Here is a 19454-nt window from a genome sequence, read left to right on the forward strand (position 1 = left end):
AAAATTATAGTTTTAGCCATGTTTTGAGGCTATATAGTGTTTGTTTATACTTACTTTATTTACAATCATTGAAGTAAAACAAACTTCTATTTTGGAATATGATGGGGTTTGACAGTTGACCTAAACTCATCCTTTATAAGTTCCATTCTTCAAGAATCAATGGGTACATAGCATTAACTTATTAGTCCAAAAATGGATGTAGAAACAGCAGATTGCCCCTTCAATGTATGTTTATATATTGGAGGGACAAAAGCAGTAGACCAATTTCCATCCTGTATGGAATGTCTTTATCTTATTTCTTGAAAAGACAATCCACATTTACAATAAAGCTTTACTGACAACATGACATAGTAGATGACAACAGCCTAAGTCACACCTAGAGACATAGAACCATATGCAACACAGCCTCCACTCTTCTGGGAAGGCTTTCCACTAGATGTTGGACCATTGCTGCGGGGACTTTCTTCCATTCAGCCACAAGAGCATTAGTGAGGTCGGGCACTAATGTTGGGTGATTAGGCCTGGCTCGCAGTTGGCGTTCCAATTCATCCCAAAGGTGTTCAATGGGGTTGAGGTCAGGGCTCTGTGCAGGCCAGTCAAGTTCTTCCACACCGATCTCGACAAACCATTTCTGTATGGACCTCGCTTTGTGCATGGGGGCATTGTCATGCTAGAACAGGAAAGGGCCTTCCCCAAACTGTTGCCACAAAGTTGGAAGCACAGAATCGTCATTGTATGCTGTAGCGTTAAGAGTTCCCTTCACTGGAACCAAAGGGCTTAGCTCGAACCATGAAAAACAGCCCCGGACCATTATTCCTCCTCCACCAAACTTTACAGTTGGCACTATGAATTGGGGGAGGTAGCGTTCTCCTGGCATCCGCCAAACCCAGATTCGTCCATCCGACTGCCAGATGGTGAAGCGTGATTCATCACTCCAGAGAACGCGTTTCCACTTCTCCAGTCCAATGGCGGCGAGCTTTACACCACTCCAGCCAAAGCTTGACATTGCGAATGGTGATCAAACTGACTTGTTGGAAAGGTGGCATCCTATGACGGTGCCAAGTTGAAAGTCACTGAGCTCTTCAGTAAGGTCATTCTACTGCCAATGTTTGTCTATGGATTTTATACACCTGTCAGTAACAAGTGTGGCTGAAATAGCTGAATCCACTAATTTGAAGGGGTGCCCACATACTTTTGTGTGTGTGTGTGTGTGTGTGTGTGTATATATATATATATATATATATATATATATATATATATATACTGTATACAGTGGTGATTTTGGCATGTAAATATTGGTGGGGGAAAAAAACAGTTCATACAGCCTCATTTACTGCCTTTTAAAAAAACATAGCTGATATGGCTGACTTGCTTAAACAAATGTGGTTTCAACTGACAATTGAGATGTACAAACTATGGCATAAGGGGGTGACAAGTGGATAAGAGGCAAGCCGTAATTTCGATTAAGACATTAATGAGCGAGCTAGGACGGACGTTGGCAATATAACTATTTGTTAAGCACTTTTGAAATGTACAGCGACAGAATTCAGAACATGGGCTGTTCTTACAGTATTCGCCCTGTACATCAAGTCAGAACTGTAGGATAAATAAAGAGGGCATATAAGCAGACAATGAAAGCTCTTACAATATTTGATGATTACATTTCTTTAAAACAGGTTTTCAGCTACATGTGCACCACCAAGTCAGAACAAATCAAATCAAACTTTGTCACATGCGCCGAATACAACAAGTGTAGACCTTACCGTGAAATGCTTAATTACAAGCCCTTAACCAACAGTGCAGTTCAAGAAGAGTTAAGAAAATATGTACCAAATAAACAAAATTTTAAAAATTATAAAAAGTAACACAATAACATAACAATAACGAGGCTATATACAGGGGTTCAGTGTGTGGGGGTACAGGTTAGAGGTAATTTGTACATGTACAGTGGGGGGAAAAAGTATTTGATCCCCTGCTGATTTTGTACGTTTGCCCACTTACAAAAAAATTATCAGTCTATAATTTTAATGGTAGGTTTATTTGAACAGTGAGAAACAGAATAACAACAAAAAAATCCAGAAAAACGCATATCAAAAATGTTATAAAATGATTTGCATTTTAATGAGGGAAATAAGTATTTGACCCCTCTGCAAAACATGACTTAGTACTTGGTGGCAAAACCCGTGTTGGCAATCACAGAGGTCAGACGTTTCTTGTAGTTGGCCACCAGGTTTGCACACATCTCAAGAGGGATTTTGTCACACTCCTCTTTGCAGATCTTCTCCAAGTCATTAAGGTTTCGAGGCTGACGTTTGGCAACTCAAACCTTCAGCTCCCTCCACAGATTTTCTATGGGATTAAGGTCTGGAGACTGGCTAGGCCACTCCAGGACATTAATGTGCTTCTTCTTGAGCCACTCCTTTGTTGCCTTGGCCGTGTGTTTTGGGTCATTGTCATGCTGGAATACCCATCCACGACCCATTTTCAATGCCCTGGCTGAGGGAGGGAGGTTCTCACCCAAGATTTGACGGTACATGGCCCCGTCCATCGTCCCTTTGATGCTGTGAAGTTGTCCTGTCCCCCTTAGCAGAAAAACACCCCCAAAGCATAATGTTTCCACCTCCATGTTTGATGGTGGAGATGGTGTTCTTGGGGTCATAGGCAGCATTCCTCCTCCTCCAAACACGGCGAGTTGAGTTGATGCCAAAGAGCTCCATTTTGGTCTCATCTGACCACAACACTTTCACCAGTTGTCCTCTGAGTCATTCAGATGTTCATGGGCAAACTTCAGACGGGCATGTATATGTATTCTTGAGCAGGGGGACCTTGCGGGCACTGCAGGATTTCAGTCCTTCACGGCGTAGTGTGTTACCAATTGTTTTCTTGGTGACTATGGTCCCAGCTGCCTTGAGATCATTGACAAGATCCTCCCGTGTAGTTCTGGGCTGATTCCTCACGGTTCTCATGATCATTGCAACTCCAGGAGGTGAGATCTTGCATGGAGCCCCAGGCCGAGGGATATTGACAGTTATTTTGTGTTTCTTCCATTTGCGAATAATCGCACCAAATGTTGTCACCTTCTCACCAAGCTGCTTGGCGATGGTCTTGTAGCCCATTCCAGCCTTGTGTAGGTCTACAATCTTGTCCCTGACATCCTTGGACAGCTCTTTGGTCTTGGCCATGGTGGAGAGTTCGGAATCTGATTGATTGATTGATTGCTTCTGTGGACAGGTGTCTTTTTTTACAGGTAACAAGCTGCGGTTAGGAGCACTCCCTTTAAGAGTGTGCTCCTAATCTCAGCTCTTTACCTGTATAAAAGACACCTGGGAGCCAAAAATCTTTCTGATTGAGAGGGGTCAAATACTTATTTCCCTCATTAAAATGCAAATCAATTCATAACATTTCTGACATGCGTTTTTCTGGATATTTTTGTTGTTATTCTGTCTCACTGATCTTTTCTTTGTCAGTGGGCAAACGTACAAAATCAGCAGGGGATCAAATACTTTTCCCCCCCACTGTAGGTAGGGGTGAAGTGACTATGCATAGATAATAAACAGCGAGTAGCAGCAGTGTACAAAACAAATTGGGGGGGGGGGGCCTTTTGGTCCTAGACATGGCACTCTGGTACCGCTTGCCGTGCAGTAAGCAGAGAAAACTGTCTATGACTTTGGTGACTGGAGTCTCTGACAATTTGATGGGCTTTCCTCTGACTCCACCTATTATATCGGTCCTGGATTGCAGGAAGCTTGGCCCCAGTGATGTACTGGGGCGTACGCACTACCCTCTGTAGCGCCTTACGGTCAGATGCCGAGCAGTTGCCATACCAGGTGGTGATGCAACCGGTCAGGATACTCTTGATGGTGCAGCTGTATAACTTTTTGAGGATCTGGGGACCCATGCTAAATCTTTTCAGTCTCCTGAGGGCAAAAAGGTTTTGTCGTGCCCTTTTCATGACTGTCTTGGTGTTTGGACCATGACAGATCGTTGGTGATGTGGACACCAACAGTAGACTAAATGATCTCTGCATGTGTGGAGCATGGAGGAGGTGGTGTGATGGTGCTTTTCTGGTGACACTGTTGGTGATTTATTTAGGATTCAAGGCACACTTAACCAGCATGGCTACCACATCATTCTGCAGGGATTCACCATCCCAACTGGTTTGCGCTTGGTGGGACTATCATTTGTTTTTCAACAGGACAATGACCCAAAACACACCTCCAGGCTGTGTAAGGGCTATTTGACCAAGGAGAGTTATGGAGTGCTGCATCAGATGACCTGGCCTCCACAATCACCCGATCTCAACCCAATTGAGATGGTTTGGGATGAGTTGGACTGCAGAGTGAAGGAAATGCAGCCAACAAGTGCTCAGCATTTGTGAGAACTCCTTCAGACGGTTGGAAAAGCTTGGTTTTCAGTCCAGGAGTATGTTTAATCTGTGTCTAGAAAACCAACCCAAACAGATTAGTTTTCAATCTATGGTGTTTTACATCTCCCCTAATATATATACTGGCCTTGTGGTTAGTGTGTCTGCCCTGAAGTTGGCAGGTTTGGAGTTCAATCGCTGGCTGAATTTTACTAAAAAACTGGACCCAATGCATCTCTGCTTGGCATTCAGCATTAAGGAGATAGATTAGGGGTTAGGCCTTGCAATAGACTAGCATCTTTTCCAAGCTGCTTCACACTGCAGAAACAGGAGATAGGCTCCTGCTCCTATGAGGCGTTCCGGCTCGTAGAAGCCATGGCTACTTACGACACAGGCAGCTGGTGGCACCTTAAATGGGGAGGACGGGCTCATAGTAATGGCTGGAAACACATGCGTTCCATGGGTTTGATACCATTCCAATCACCACATATTGATGATACATTTAAGTTAGTCTGAAACAGAACATTTTTTCAAGTCCGACCCACTCGTTGGATGACATCAAGTCAGTTAAGGAAGCAGTTTATGGTCAGCAAAGAATTAAAGGTGATCTCCAGGGCACCGTTCCAGACATGATCACAATAAGGACATTGTTATTATTTTACCACCACTTACTGGAACACAGTAAGTGACATTGATAAAGGCTGTATTTTAATTCCTAATCTGGCAGCCTGGTCTCAAACACTAGACGTAACATAGTAAACCCAAATTAGTATGATATGTTACATTTGGTATGGTTACATAAGACAGGTTACTTCAGGCAAAAACGAAAGAAGGGTGGTTGGTCAAAAATAAAAGTAGGGTGGTTGGTCGGGGTGGATGAGTGGGCGGACAACATGAATGTTTAGCAACCCAAAGGATGTGTGTTCGAATCTTATCATGGACAACTTTACCATTTGAGCTAATTAGCAAATATTTACTACTTTTTAGCCACGTAGCAACTACTTAGCATGTTAGCTAACCCTTCCCCTAAACTTAAGCTTTTAACCTAACTCCTAACCCCTAACATGACTAATGTTAGCAACCTAGCTAATAGCAACCTAGCTAAACTGAGCCACTTAACTAACATTAGCCATAACAAATTGGAATTCGTAACATATGTTTTGCAAATTCATAACATTCTACGAATTGCAATTCGTAACATATCATACACATTTTATTCATACCATATAATATGAAACGGATTATGGACATCCACAAATTAAAATGAAACGTAACATATCATACTAACGGGAGTGTCCTGGATTTACTTTTACTATGTTATGTCTACCCCCGAGTCTAGGTTGAATCTTGAATTTTTCATCTGAAGTATAAGCACAAAGCCATGAAGTGTCAAAGTCCAATGCTGTTTCGTCATTCACTGCACGTGCATAAGTGAAAGTCTGCAGGACACAACAGTATATAAAGAGAGTACTAATCTCCACTCATCACTCCATCACTGGCCTACCTGAGGAAGAGTACCTGAAGAAAACAGTGATTTACCTACTACAAAAGGTAAGTCCTACAGCATCTGTTGCCTAGTGTCGACTCATTCAACTTGGCTTATTTTCTCTCCCTTTCTCCGTTTAGATGTATGCATTTACTGTGGTGCTGATTAACTTTGAGCTAGATTTTTAAGGTTGTCTTGTGTGGGGAAATACTCTTGTCTAGTGATAGTCTGAAATGATTGTGTATCATTCTCTCTAGTTGATTCTCCAACACGTTCTCTCCCTTTTCATCCAGACAAGCAGCACCACCATCATCACCACCATGAAGGTTCTGATCATCTTTGCACTACTTTGTGTCGCCCTCTCTGCTAGGGCAGCAGCAGGTAAGACAGCCAAATACTCAACAATGTCACTAATACAGCACAGGGTAATTCATTGTTACTGAAAAATGACAATAGTCGTGTTTTTCCCTTTAAGTTCCTGTGGAGAGCGATGCTGTGGCGGTAGAAGAGCCAAAAAGTGCCCCAGGTTTGTTGCTCTAATTATGTTTGTATTGAGAGCAGTAATACAGCACTGAATCAACACTTCTCCCAATTCCCAGTTGAATGAAAGTCAAATTGATTTCCTTGTTCCGTGTTTCTGCAGAGGAGGCTGTTGAGGTTGAGGCTCCTGCAGCAGAGGAGAAGCTGAGTGACGCCCCAGGTCAGTTCTTCTCTGTGGGCTTTAATCAAGCAGGAGCATCACTGTTTATTGTGGAGCATCACCTCATTTGAGCATCACCTCATTTCCTGATCAATAACAATTTATTCACATTGGTACAAAACAAATGAATTAAACTACAGGTCACGTATAAAATATTAGCTAGGAAAATAAATATATTGAATCTACATCTCATTGTCGGTGATTTGCTGGTGGCTTTCAAAGTGATATTCTTGTCTGATTATGTGTTTAGGTGTCTTTTCAGAAGCTGAGAATGAGGAGGTTGAGGTGGCTGCAGCAGCACCTAAAGATAAAGGTAGGGACTCTCCATGATGAGTGATGTTAAGTTAACCATCACTGGTTGTACTATTGATGCCTGTGTACACCGTGCAATGCATGGTCACAATGAAATAATGTTTTGGTTTCCCCATCAGCAGGGAGAGGAAAAAACACCAGCATGACTAAAAAAACATTCATGTTTTACATTATGAGATCAAGCGTTTTACTTTGGAAAGTTCATACTCCTGTCAATATCAACTCCTTGGTATTACGATGTCAAATCATTGTTATATTTTATCTTTGTCTTCACAGAGGCACGCAGGTTCTGCCCTGACGGATGGTTCAGCTACCAGTCCAAGTGTTACATGTTTGTGAACACACCTCGGTCCTGGTTCGGAGCCGAGGTAACGCACTTCTCAATGTAATATATTTAGTGTCTAAAATCTTGACGTGAATTAGTTACTATGACTGCAAATTGTGCACTTTCAAAAAATGTCTGTGCGTTTGTGTCTGTATACTGTAATGTCACTATGAGGGAGCTCAACCCTTTTGTTCATGTGCAGGCCTACTGTGTGAGTGTGTACAGGTGTCTCACCCCTCACCTCCCCGCTCTTCTTTCAGGAACACTGCAATGAACTGGGCGCCAGCCTGGCCTCCGCCGGCTCCTCCCCCGAGTATCGTTACCTGCAACAGATAACCAGAACAGCCAACAGAGCCACCGCTTGGATTGGTGGATTCTACCTCCAGGTGTGAGAAAGGGTTGCCCTGAAAACCTCTGCCATCTAAGCATACGTAGCGCCCCAAGTTTTTCTGACAGTGACCGGTCAAGAAACAGTTCTGGGTCCTAGAGTTTTTCCCTCAGAGCACATGGCCGGGAAACACTCTGGGCCTCGTGTTTAAATAGCTTCTGATATTTTAATCATGCAGCTAGGTATGATATCAGATCTGTTAGTGGTAAGGGATAGTAGTGCAGCTAAGTCTTATGACTCTTTGTTTACTCAGGGAACTTGGATGTGGATCGACCGCTCAGGAATGTATTACACCAACTGGTACAGCCAGAGCACCGCAACCAGCAACTCCTGCATGTACCTGCAATCTGCTGGTAAGACATGAACCTAAAGATGTTACCTGAAAAGTAATGACATCTGGGCATAGGCCCAGAACTGTAAGCCGATGAAATGACTGACATTACTTTTTTTGGTCGTTTTTCCTTTGGTAGTGGGCCAGGGGTGGAGGAACCTCGGATGTGGCACACAATACCCATTCATCTGCGTGCACAACTATCGCTGTTAGTCAACATTGTGAAGATGCTGTTAATTGCTTGACACCTTTTCTAACTGCTTTCAACATGTGCTTTGTTTACTGACTGTAAGTGACTTTAAGTGTTCGCCAAAGGCCTAAATGTGATGCAATTTCAAATGTAATTGCCCGTTTATGTACCTCAACCTTTTATTGTTTTCCAGTAATAAACATTTTTTTAAAGTACTATGACATTGTAAAGGCTGGTACTTTCTGGAAGATGGCAGTATTGTCTAAGACGGCTCTGGCCTTTAAAAAGGTACATTTGCTTTTTAATTCTACGCATGAATGAATTTGACTTGACCATATAAAAGAGATGATTAGAAAGGATTTGAGACGAGGACAAAAAGACTGGAGGATACTCAATTTATTGAGCCTCAATTGACCCATTTATTGAGTTCTGTCTTGGGCTTGACATCTTCAACTGTACATGGCAGAAAAGTGAGCCGTAAAATAAAAATATGGTGTGGAAACTAACTTTAGAATTCATAGAAGATAAAATGGCACCTTTTTATAAGTTGTTCTATTCAAACAAAACTTTTAACAATGACCGTAGGTCATACACAACCTGGAGAAAGTGCAACTAGTTCTTGTCATTAAAACAGTATTTATTTTCACGAAAACAAAGTGACAGTTGACAACTTGTTAAACTCAAATTCTGATGTGCATTCCTGGTTGTCATTGACATGACTATTATCATGGATAAATGTCATAGAAAAACCACAAATCTCAAGGCTCAATTTATCTACGTCTTGTAATAACTTACCTCATGTGAGATGTCCACCCGTTCGTTTTCTGCTGGCTTCTTGTGACGGTGATAGCGCACCTGCCACTAATGAAAATGAGGAATCTTACACAAATAATAATATAATAATTATCAATAATTTTGCTCTTTCTTTAGCCATCTTACATATAAAACCTTATTTGTTCATCAAAAATTGTGAATAACTCACCACCTTGACATTGTCTGTAAGCTTGAGTTCATTTACACACAAAAAAAATCATACAATGATGCTCCAACTTCTTAATCATAGCCTCAATTTTGTCCCGCACATTGAATATAGTTGCGGAGAGTCCCTGTAATCTAGATTCAGATCATTCAGGCGAGAAAAAACATCACCAAGACAGGCCAGTCGTGTGAGAAACTCGTCATCATGCTTCCCTGAATCTCAGGTGGCTCCTGAGATTCCTCTGTTGCTGTGGAGGTCCTCTTTGCTGCCTGTCCTTTCAACCATTCTGCAGCCATCTGTAACACATTCATACTGCTCTAAATAACAATAACCAGGCCATTTCATCAAAACAATAGAGTGGTATAGTTTGGCACACACTCAGTCACCCACACACACATTCTAAAGGTGACATACCTTGGTGATGAACTCATCTTCTCTCTTGGTCTTTCTGGCCCAGAGGTTCGTGACCTTGTCATACCAGCGCCGCTCCCCGAGCTCCTGACAGACCCTCAACTGTTCATTCTCTATGCACATCATGGCCATGTTCTGGTGGAGCTGATCGTCCAGCTTTTCCCCTTTCACAAAGTCCTGAATGCGCTTCTGGCAGGGGAAGCTTTCCTCCACGTAGGCTGAGGTCACTCCAATGGTCGCCACAAGGCACATCAGCTTGTAGAGCTCTGGTAGTGGGTTCTTCTGGGACCGGATGAAACAGAGCTTGTGGCTGTCCTGCTGCTGTCCTTGGCCTGTGTAGAACGCCTTCAGGTCCACTCTGAGCCTGTCCATGTTGAAGAAGCCCCCGTAGAGCTTCGCCAGGCTATCCAACACGTCTGTTGCAAAATGGATGTTAATGTCAGTGAACTTCGCTGGATCCAGCAGCTCGAGGAAGCGTAGGTCATCCAGATGTGTGTAACAAACCTGGATCTGAGAGATGAGGGTTTCCAGAGCTTCGTAGTACACAGCCTTGAAGTGTGTCAGAGGGTCTAAGTCATCCCTCCACTTGAGACTCTCGCATGGATGTTGAGCCAAACTCTCAGCCTTCTGGTAGACGCTGTCGAAGGCAGAGTCAGACTTCTTTCTCTGGATGTGTTGAACCAGCTCCTCAATGCTAGCTTTGCAGGCTGCCACATCCATTGCTTTGTGCTTCAGAGTGTCAAACGCAACATCAATGTTGGGGAAAACCTGCTCGTAGGTGAAGAGCTGGAACACAAACGGGAAATCCTCAAGTTTCGAAACAAGATTGTTTGCTTCATAGGATGATTCGCCATTTACCTCATCCATGTTCCCAATGTGGTTGATGGTGTCGTAAAATGCGTGGTAGGTGTTCGCCACTTCACTGAGGAGCATTGAGTTGTTGTCCAGTGGCAGTCCGTCAGCATTGACCTCGCTCCAAGTTTCATTGAAGAACCTCAGTCGGTGGGGAACAAAAATGAAGGGAACGGCCTCAGATCACAAAATATCAACTTCAGTCAACACAGTGCTGAGACAGTGTGAGTAGGAGTTGACGAAGACAGTGTTGTGGACCATCTCCCTCACTTTTGCCGTCTGCATGTTTAGCTCGTGCGCAGACACGGCCCATCCATTGTAAGACTGTACCACAAGTTTTTTTTCTCTCGCAGTCATGGTCGGCAATTTCCATACATATAAGGTCAGATCCCCCCCCCCCCCCCTCAAAACATGGTTAAAACTCTAATTTTGATATCACGGTTGGTCAGTCCTTGTATCCATAGCTCGGTCTATGAATTTGAGAGTTGGTACATTACTTCAGCCCCCTCCTTATGCTTTTTACCGAAAACAGGGGTGGCTAGGACGCGTTGTTATTGTTTCAACTGCTGATTGCCGCTGCAAGATGAAAGTGAAATAAATAAAAGTTATTCTAGCAATACTTAATACCCAGAGCAAGTGAAATACATATTATCAAGAATTGTTTTCCCAATGAAATGCAACAGTATATGTTATGCTATATATGTGGACAGACTCAGGACAGGATACAATATTTTATCATTACAACATAGAAGCATGGATTGGATATAATGTACAGTGAATACCAGCTGCTTTGTCGAAATTACATTTGTTAAAACAAACAAATAAAATATATGTAGGCTAATATTTGTAGTAGAGTAAAAAGGGTCAGTAGGGAAAACGACCTTGATCAGAATAAACTTTGTTTTCACTAGCCACAATGTCACAACTGGCTATATCGTAAAAATGTATGTATTTTCATTTTTGCTCTTCATGTTAAGGTTAGGGTTAGGCATAAGGATAGCAGTGTGGTTAGGTTTAAAATCAAAATGTAAGAAGAGAAATTGTAGAAACTGGCGGCTTTATGACTTTGTAGCTGTGGAAGCTAGTGACGACCAATAAACTTTGAGAGAAACATAACTCAACAGGGGGAGATCTATTTCTGTCCAATCAGAACGTGAAGGGGTGATTTGGCTTTGTGTGTCAATCCCCTCACACTATTGTTACCGCCACAGTAATGATAGAAGTTGTAGTAGTCACTGTCGATGTACTTCGTAATGGTGCAAATTAAAATGTCAGCTAAAATTGAACTAAACATTGATCAAATTACCTAAAATAACAATGTGATATTATAAGAAAAAACAAATGTATGCACAGGTCAATCTGTCCCACACACGTAGACACTTTACTCAAGACACTTAAGTCTCCTCAACAAAGCAATAGAATACGCAGAGTTCAACAAACTTGGTTTTAGGTTCAGAATTTCCCCCATGATAGCACAAGACCACTAGCATGGGTACCAGTCTGTTTAGCTAACGTTCCACTCCTTGTACTCTGTGCCATTGCCAAACAATTACGTTATTTCCAACAACAAATCAGCAACTCCTCGCAAAATCCAGCTGCATATTAAACGCTGAGATTGAAGAAAGGCCAGTTTCTATGGCCCATAGCACAAGGAGTGGAACGTTAGCTAAACAGACTGGTACCCAGACTACAGGACCACAACATTCTAGTCAGAACGCAGATTAGAATGTTACGGCCATGGAACATTTGGTGCCAACAAGTAAACATAGACGGTAGTTTGTTGCTGTTACTCTGTATATCTACAGCTCTTTAATCTTTACACAAGTGTTTCTCCAGGCAGTGTTTCTGAGTGAAACACTTGCCACACCGCTCACAGCCAAAGGGCTTCTCCCCAGTGTGAACCCTCTTGTGAGTTTTAAGGTTACAGAGGTAGGCAAAGCTCTTGCCGCAGTAGTTGCAGATGAACGGACGCTCCCCCGTGTGAGTAAACTGGTGGGTCTTAAGAGTTTGTTTCGTACTGAAAGCCTTCCCGCATATCTCGCAGCCGAAAGCCCTGCTGTGACTGGTGGAGTGTGCAATGAGAGCTTTCTTATTGTGAAACGTCTTGCCGCACGCCTCGCAGTCCAACCTTGTGCCGAAGCCGTGAGCTGCCACCATGTGATTCTTCCGGCTCTGGGCGTGGCAGAACGCCTTGCCACACTCCCCGCACTCGTGATTCCCCTCCCCTCCCCTGTGACAGAGCTGGTGCTTCTTGAGGTTGTTAATCTGGGAGAAACCCTTGCCGCACTGTTTGCAGACGAACGGCCTCTCCCTCGTGTGAACCCGCTCGTGGATTATCACCTGGCTACGGTAGTTGAAGCGTTTGTTGCAGTATGAACAGGCGTGCATTTCCCTGCCCGTGAGGTGGTCGACCATCTTGTTTTCTGCGACACTGGGGGTGAAGCCGACGGTGTCACTCTCTGACCCCGGCTCAGACTTGACCCACATCTCCAGCTCTTCGCTGAAGCCTTGGCTGGTGTCTTCTTCCTCGGGCTCTGCTGTGGAGCTGTGGTACGCCTCTGACTGGCTCTCGTCCATGGCCTGGAAATCATCTTCTAGGGACAGGCCACCTGCAGAAACAGTGAGAGTGAAGTGACGATTTTGGAGCATTTGTTGACAATGACAACGTAGTTTAGTGGGAAGTATCAGAACAACATGCGTTTTAACATTCAAGTTAGTTTTCATTTAAAGTCAGCTTTAACATAAGATAAGATAGATAAGCTAAATACTGGTTTATCCCTGTTGGGAAATGTTGGTTGCGGCTCTGTGCATACATAAAAGCACATATTCAAACAGAGAAGGGACAGTAAACGCAGGTAGAAAAAGTGCAGTTCACACAACAGAACACTGTCAACATGATCACAGTGTTAGTAGTATTGTCAGACATAACTACCATTTCCTTCTCCACTGATAATGATGTGCTCTGCTTCCTCCGGGTGACTAGCCTCCACAACCTCCTCCGGCCTGTCCTCACCTTTATGGTCTGGTTGTAAAATGATCTGTTTCACGTCAGGACACTGCAACAAATAGGAGGTTAAACGTTTAAACTAACATTATACCACTTCTATAACATACAAGCCATTGCACTCCAAAGCTAACGTTGTATGTGGACACAAACTGAACAACATGGGTGAGTGACTGCCACTGACCGACAATACTTTTCTCTCTGACACACGGGGGTTTCTAATGTGATATGAAAACATGTAATGCTACACTCGCTATTCATTGGTTGTCAATATACCGTTAAGGCTAAAAAGTGGTCAATTTGGTAAAACAAGAACATAATGAGAGGTGTTGTTCCATCCTAGTCTTATAATTCATTTATACAATACACCATCCATATAGCTAGGCCAACATTGACATGCAGCAGTTCAAGGACCAGACACCATAAATAGGAGTGTTAACCAACTTCCTCCTTCACTGTTCTGCGCTGTGGTGCACTGGTTTCTCCCATTTCGATGGCAGCATCCACTCCATAGTGCCTCTCCCTCAAAACCAACTGTTTGCCCGGAAACCACTGGTCCCCCACGGCTTTATTATTCTCTGCACACAACAATAAAAGGGTGATGTAGGCTACTTATAGTGACTTTTTACATGCATGATTACAGAGCTAGCTACAGTCAATATAAGAGAACATCGTCACACTCAACGTACGGATCTCGTCGCAAAGTTGAACTTCTAAAGATATATCAACAGAAGAGGTGCCCCGCTTTGGGCTCTCGGTCCCGAGCTCGATTTGCATACAGTGCAATGCCTTCCGAAGAGTGTCATTCTCTCCCTGTTGTCGGGATATCTCCGAGAATAGAAGGGCAGAACTGTAATCGACCAGTTTTGTAATCTCTGCAACGGCAGACGTCGTCAGCGTCTCCATAATTGAAGAAAGTTGCGCCTGGAAAGACCCGTTTGTAGACATTTCGGCAGTTCTAACGAGCGGTCAATACACGGAAATCTCACGATGGCTGAATGGTCGACGTTGATGAACATCCGGTAGAAAAGACTAAACTCAATGCTACGGTACAAACGTGTACCTTTTGCACCAACGGTTTCTCCATGTTCCTTCGATAGCTCAGTTGGTAGAGCGGAGGACTGTAGAACGGTAAATGCTGTAATCCTTAGGTCGCTGGTTCAAATCCGGCTCGAAGGAGGACACTTTTTCTACCTCATCAATGCGCCCCAAAAATTATTTTTACCTGTTATTCGCACATCCCCCTATAGAGAATAATATGTGCATTTCCAGTTTCCTTAAAGATAGTCCAGGCGTACGAATCCAATCATACAGAAGAATTCAAAACACTTCAAGTTTATCCACAATTCTCCACATTCGATAGCTCAGTTGGTAGAGCCAAGGACAATTAAATACTAAATGCTGTAAATCCGGCTCGAAAGAGGAACCTTTTCCTACCTCATAAAGGCCCCTAAAATATATACTTTTGCCTGTTGTTCGCACATTCCCCTATAGACAATAAAACGTGCATTTCTAGTTTCCTAATTAAGAAAGAATCCAAATTAACTCACAAAATAGTAAAGACGAATTCAGAACACATAGATAATCCACAATTAAGTAATTTTCATTGTCCTTCGATAGCTCAGTTGGTAGAGCGGAGGACTGTAGAACGGTATACGCTGAAATCCTTAGGTCGCTGGTTCAAATCCGGCTCGAAGGAGGATATTTTTGTATTCATGTCATAAATTTTGCGTTAGCCTTCAAGTTATTCAAAAGTACACAATGACTTATAAAATATTGTCATAGTTGTATGGATAGAATTGCAATGTAAAATGGTACGTATGTGTAATATCCTACTAAATTAATTGTAACAGCTCCCAAAACACTAGTTCCCTGACCGGGAATCGAACCCGGGCCGCGGCGGTGAGAGCGCCGAATCCTAACCACTAGACCACCAGGGAAGGATACGAAGACGCAACTCGTTTCACAATTTGAAATGGTACATAAGTGCGATAACTGACAAAATTCATTGTGACAGGTTGCACAAGTAAACAAGTCGCAAAAGACTAGTTCCCTGACCGGGAATCGAACCCGGGCCGCGGCGGTGAGAGCGCCGAATCCTAACCACTAGACCACCAGGGAAGGATACTGCAGTGCAAATCGGTTCACAATTTGAAATGGTACAGACAGTTGAAGTCAGAAGTTTACAAACACTTAGGCTGGAGTCATTAAGACTCGTTTGTCAACCACTCCACACATGTCTTGTTAACAAAGTATAGTTTTGGCAAGTCGTTTAGGACTTCTACTGTGTGCATGACACAAGTAATTTTTCCAACAATTGTTTACAGACAGATTATTTCTGTCTGTAAACTGCTTGACATCATGGGAAAATCAAAAGAAATCAGCCAAGTGCAAATCAATCCCAGAACAACAGCAAAGGACCTTGTGAAGATGCTGGAGGAAACAGGTACAAAAGTATCTCTATCCACAGTAAACCAGTCCTATATCGACATAACCTGAAAGGGCGCTCAGCAAGGAAGAAGCTACTGCTCCAAAACCGCCATAAAAAAGCCAGACTACAGTTTGGGGAGAAAGATCGTAGTTTTTGGAGAAATGTCCTCTGGTCTGATGAAACAAAAATACAACTGTTTGGCCATAATGACCATTGTTATGTTTGGAGGAAATAGGGGGAAGCTTGCATGCCGAAGAACACCATGCCAACCGTAAAGCACGGGGGTGGCAGCATGATGTTGTGGGGGTGCTTTGCTGCAGGAGGGACTGGTGCACCACTCGACCACACCAGGGAAGGACACTGCTGGGCAAATTGGTTCGCAATTTGAAGTGGTACAGATGTGCGATAACCTACTAAATTCATTATGACAGGTTGCACAAGTAAACAAAGAGCAAAGACTAGTTCCCTGACCGGGAATCGAACCCGGGCCGCGGCGGTGAGAGCGCCGAATCCTAACCACTAGACCACCAGGGAAGGATACTGCAGCGCAAATCGGTTCACAATTTGAAATGGTACATATGTGCGATAACATAAAAAAATCATTGTGACAGGTTGCACAAGTAAACAAGTCGCAAAAGACTAGTTCCCTGACCGGGAATAGAACCCCGGCTGCGAGAGCGCCCAAACCTAACCACTAGACCACCAGGAAAGGATACTGCAGGGCAAATCGTTTCACAATTTGAAATGGTACATATGTGCGATAACTGACAAAATTCATTGTGACAGGTTGCACGAGTAAACAAGTCGCAAAAGACTAGTTCCCTGACCGGGAATCGAACCCGGGCCGCGGCGGTGAGAGCGCCGAATCCTAACCACTAGACCACCAGGGAAGGATACTGCAGTGCAAATCGGTTCACAATTTGAAATGGTACAGACAGTTGAAGTCAGAAGTTTACAAACACTTAGGTTGGAGTCATTAAGACTCGTTTGTCAACCACTCCACACATGTCTTGTTAACAAAGTATAGTTTTGGCAAGTCGTTTAGGACTTCTACTGTGTGCATGACACGAGTAATTTTTCCAACAATTGTTTACAGACAGATTATTTCTGTCTGTAAACTGCTTGACATCATGGGAAAATCAAAAGAAATCAGCCAAGTGCAAATCAATCCCAGAACAACAGCAAAGGACCTTGTGAAGATGCTGGAGGAAACAGGTACAAAAGTATCTCTATCCACAGTAAACCAGTCCTATATCGACATAACCTGAAAGGGCGCTCAGCAAGGAAGAAGCTACTGCTCCAAAACCGCCATAAAAAAGCCAGACTACAGTTTGGGGAGAAAGATCGTAGTTTTTGGAGAAATGTCCTCTGGTCTGATGAAACAAAAATAGAACAGTTTGGCCATAATGACCATTGTTATGTTTGGAGGAAATAGGGGGAAGCTTGCAAGTCGGTTAGGACTTCTACTTTGTGCATGACACAAGTCATTTTTCCAACAATTGTTTACAGACAGATTATTTCTGTCTGTAAACTGCTTGACATCATGGGAAAATCAAAAGAAATCAGCCAAGTGCAAATCAATCCCAGAACAACAGCAAAGGACCTTGTGAAGATGCTGGAGGAAACAGGTACAAAAGTATCTCTATCCACAGTAAACCAGTCCTATATCGACATAACCTGAAAGGGCGCTCAGCAAGGAAGAAGCTACTGCTCCAAAACCGCCATAAAAAAGCCAGACTACAGTTTGGGGAGAAAGATCGTAGTTTTTGGAGAAATGTCCTCTGGTCTGATGAAACAAAAATAGAACTGTTTGGCCATAATGACCATTGTTATGTTTGGAGGAAATAGGGGGAAGCTTGCAAGTCGGTTAGGACTTCTACTTTGTGCATGACACAAGTCATTTTTCCAACAATTGTTTACAGACAGATTATTTCTGTCTGTAAACTGCTTGACATCATGGGAAAATCAAAAGAAATCAGCCAAGTGCAAATCAATCCCAGAACAACAGCAAAGGACCTTGTGAAGATGCTGGAGGAAACAGGTACAAAAGTATCTCTATCCACAGTAAACCAGTCCTATATCGACATAACCTGAAAGGGCGCTCAGCAAGGAAGAAGCTACTGCTCCAAAACCGCCATAAAAAAGCCAGACTACAGTTTGGGGAGAAAGATCGTAGTTTTTGGAGAAATGTCCTCTGGTCTGATGAAACAAAAATACAACTGTTTGGCCATAATGACCATTGTTATGTTTGGAGGAAATAGGGGGAAGCTTGCAAGTCGGTTAGGACTTCTACTTTGTGCATGACACAAGTCATTTTTCCAACAATTGTTTACAGACAGATTATTTCTGTCTGTAAACTGCTTGACATCATGGGAAAATCAAAAGAAATCAGCCAAGTGCAAATCAATCCCAGAACAACAGCAAAGGACCTTGTGAAGATGCTGGAGGAAACAGGTACAAAAGTATCTCTATCCACAGTAAACCAGTCCTATATCGACATAACCTGAAAGGGCGCTCAGCAAGGAAGAAGCTACTGCTCCAAAACCGCCATAAAAAAGCCAGACTACAGTTTGGGGAGAAAGATCGTAGTTTTTGGAGAAATGTCCTCTGGTCTGATGAAACAAAAATACAACTGTTTGGCCATAATGACCATTGTTATGTTTGGAGGAAATAGGGGGAAGCTTGCATGCCGAAGAACACCATACCAACCGTGAAGCACGGGGGTGGCAGCATGATGTTGTGGGGGTGCTTTGCTGCAGGAGGGACTGGTGCACCACTCGACCACACCAGGGAAGGACACTGCAGGGCAAATTGGTTTGCAATTTGAAGTGGTACAGATGTGCGATAACCAACTAAATTCATTATGACAGGTTGCACAAGTAAACAAAGAGCAAAGACTAGTTCCCTGACCGGGAATCGAACCCGGGCCGCGGCGGTGAGAGCGCCGAATCCTAACCACTAGACCACCAGGGAAGGATACTGCAGCGCAAATCGGTTCACAATTTGAAATGGTACATATGTGCGATAACATAAAAAAATCATTGTGACAGGTTGCACAAGTAAACAAGTCGCAAAAGACTAGTTCCCTGACCGGGAATAGAACCCCGGCTGCGAGAGCGCCCAAACCTAACCACTAGACCACCAGGAAAGGATACTGCAGGGCAAATCGTTTCACAATTTGAAATGGTACATATGTGCGATAACTGACAAAATTCATTGTGACAGGTTGCACGAGTAAACAAGTCGCAAAAGACTAGTTCCCTGACCGGGAATCGAACCCGGGCCGCGGCGGTGAGAGCGCCGAATCCTAACCACTAGACCACCAGGGAAGGATACTGCAGTGCAAATCGGTTCACAATTTGAAATGGTACAGACAGTTGAAGTCAGAAGTTTACAAACACTTAGGTTGGAGTCATTAAGACTCGTTTGTCAACCACTCCACACATGTCTTGTTAACAAAGTATAGTTTTGGCAAGTCGTTTAGGACTTCTACTGTGTGCATGACACGAGTAATTTTTCCAACAATTGTTTACAGACAGATTATTTCTGTCTCAAAACTGCTTGACATCATGGGAAAATCAAAAGAAATCAGCCAAGTGCAAATCAATCCCAGAACAACAGCAAAGGACCTTGTGAAGATGCTGGAGGAAACAGGTACAAAAGTATCTCTATCCACAGTAAA

General features: G+C 43.3%; 3 protein-coding genes and 8 non-coding genes across 11 annotated transcripts; 3 read left to right on the plus strand and 8 right to left on the minus strand.

Annotated features, from left to right (window-relative positions):
* Positions 1-5875: 5875 nt before the first annotated feature.
* isp2 (Type-2 ice-structuring protein) lies at positions 5876-8309 on the plus strand. The gene is given in 9 exon segments (NM_001140809.2): positions 5876-5914; positions 6143-6230; positions 6325-6375; positions 6493-6549; positions 6800-6862; positions 7138-7229; positions 7447-7572; positions 7828-7927; positions 8045-8309. Coding segments are annotated over 8 exon segments (624 nt in total). The 5' UTR covers positions 5876-5914; positions 6143-6169; the 3' UTR covers positions 8119-8309.
* Positions 8310-8530: 221 nt separating this feature from the next.
* Positions 8531-10742, minus strand: LOC123744209 (uncharacterized). Its single transcript, XM_045722952.2, has 2 exons — positions 9489-10742; positions 8531-9370 (listed from the first exon to the last, which is right to left on the minus strand). Exons 1-2 carry the CDS (start codon positions 10416-10418, stop codon positions 9224-9226), a joined length of 1077 nt encoding a protein of 358 aa, XP_045578908.2. The 5' UTR covers positions 10419-10742; the 3' UTR covers positions 8531-9223.
* Positions 10743-11055: 313 nt separating this feature from the next.
* Positions 11056-14491, minus strand: LOC106610378 (uncharacterized). Its single transcript, XM_014209708.3, has 4 exons — positions 14031-14491; positions 13786-13919; positions 13270-13393; positions 11056-12946 (listed from the first exon to the last, which is right to left on the minus strand). The coding sequence occupies exons 1-4, from the start codon at positions 14287-14289 to the stop codon at positions 12147-12149; spliced, it is 1317 nt and encodes a 438-aa protein (XP_014065183.1). The 5' UTR covers positions 14290-14491; the 3' UTR covers positions 11056-12146.
* trnay-gua (transfer RNA tyrosine (anticodon GUA)) lies at positions 14432-14520 on the plus strand. The gene is given in 2 exon segments: positions 14432-14468; positions 14485-14520. It is a non-coding gene; the product is annotated as a tRNA-Tyr (tRNA).
* Positions 14521-14951: 431 nt separating this feature from the next.
* Positions 14952-15040, plus strand: trnay-gua (transfer RNA tyrosine (anticodon GUA)). Its single transcript is given in 2 exon segments — positions 14952-14988; positions 15005-15040. It is a non-coding gene; the product is annotated as a tRNA-Tyr (tRNA).
* A 169-nt stretch (positions 15041-15209) lies between these two features.
* trnae-cuc (transfer RNA glutamic acid (anticodon CUC)) lies at positions 15210-15281 on the minus strand. Its single transcript has one exon. It is a non-coding gene; the product is annotated as a tRNA-Glu (tRNA).
* Positions 15282-15390: 109 nt separating this feature from the next.
* On the minus strand, positions 15391-15462 carry trnae-cuc (transfer RNA glutamic acid (anticodon CUC)). Its single transcript has one exon. It is a non-coding gene; the product is annotated as a tRNA-Glu (tRNA).
* Positions 15463-16234: 772 nt separating this feature from the next.
* trnae-cuc (transfer RNA glutamic acid (anticodon CUC)) lies at positions 16235-16306 on the minus strand. The gene has a single exon. It is a non-coding gene; the product is annotated as a tRNA-Glu (tRNA).
* A 284-nt stretch (positions 16307-16590) lies between these two features.
* trnae-cuc (transfer RNA glutamic acid (anticodon CUC)) lies at positions 16591-16662 on the minus strand. Its single transcript has one exon. It is a non-coding gene; the product is annotated as a tRNA-Glu (tRNA).
* A 2011-nt stretch (positions 16663-18673) lies between these two features.
* trnae-cuc (transfer RNA glutamic acid (anticodon CUC)) lies at positions 18674-18745 on the minus strand. Its single transcript has one exon. It is a non-coding gene; the product is annotated as a tRNA-Glu (tRNA).
* Positions 18746-19029: 284 nt separating this feature from the next.
* trnae-cuc (transfer RNA glutamic acid (anticodon CUC)) lies at positions 19030-19101 on the minus strand. Its single transcript has one exon. It is a non-coding gene; the product is annotated as a tRNA-Glu (tRNA).
* Positions 19102-19454: the final 353 nt, after the last annotated feature.

This window comes from Salmo salar, chromosome 08 (genome assembly GCF_965601325.2).
Source record: "Salmo salar chromosome 08, fSalSal1, whole genome shotgun sequence".
Lineage (NCBI taxonomy): Eukaryota > Metazoa > Chordata > Actinopteri > Salmoniformes > Salmonidae > Salmo > Salmo salar.

Excerpts from the sequence above, each read along its gene's own strand:
- LOC106610378 (XM_014209708.3), bottom strand. The coding sequence starts at position 14,289 with ATGTCTACAAACGGGTCTTTCCAGGCGCAACTTTCTTCAATTATGGAG. Across the intron at positions 13,920-14,030 it reads TCAACTTTGCGACGAGATCC|AGAATAATAAAGCCGTGGGG; the intron begins GTACGTTGAGTG and ends TGTTGTGTGCAG. Across the intron at positions 13,394-13,785 it reads GCAGAACAGTGAAGGAGGAA|TGTCCTGACGTGAAACAGAT; the intron begins GTTGGTTAACAC and ends TATTTGTTGCAG.
- LOC123744209 (XM_045722952.2), bottom strand. The coding sequence starts at position 10,418 with ATGCTCCTCAGTGAAGTGGCGAACACCTACCACGCATTTTACGACACC. Across the intron at positions 9,371-9,488 it reads AAGATGAGTTCATCACCAAG|ATGGCTGCAGAATGGTTGAA; the intron begins GTATGTCACCTT and ends AATGTGTTACAG.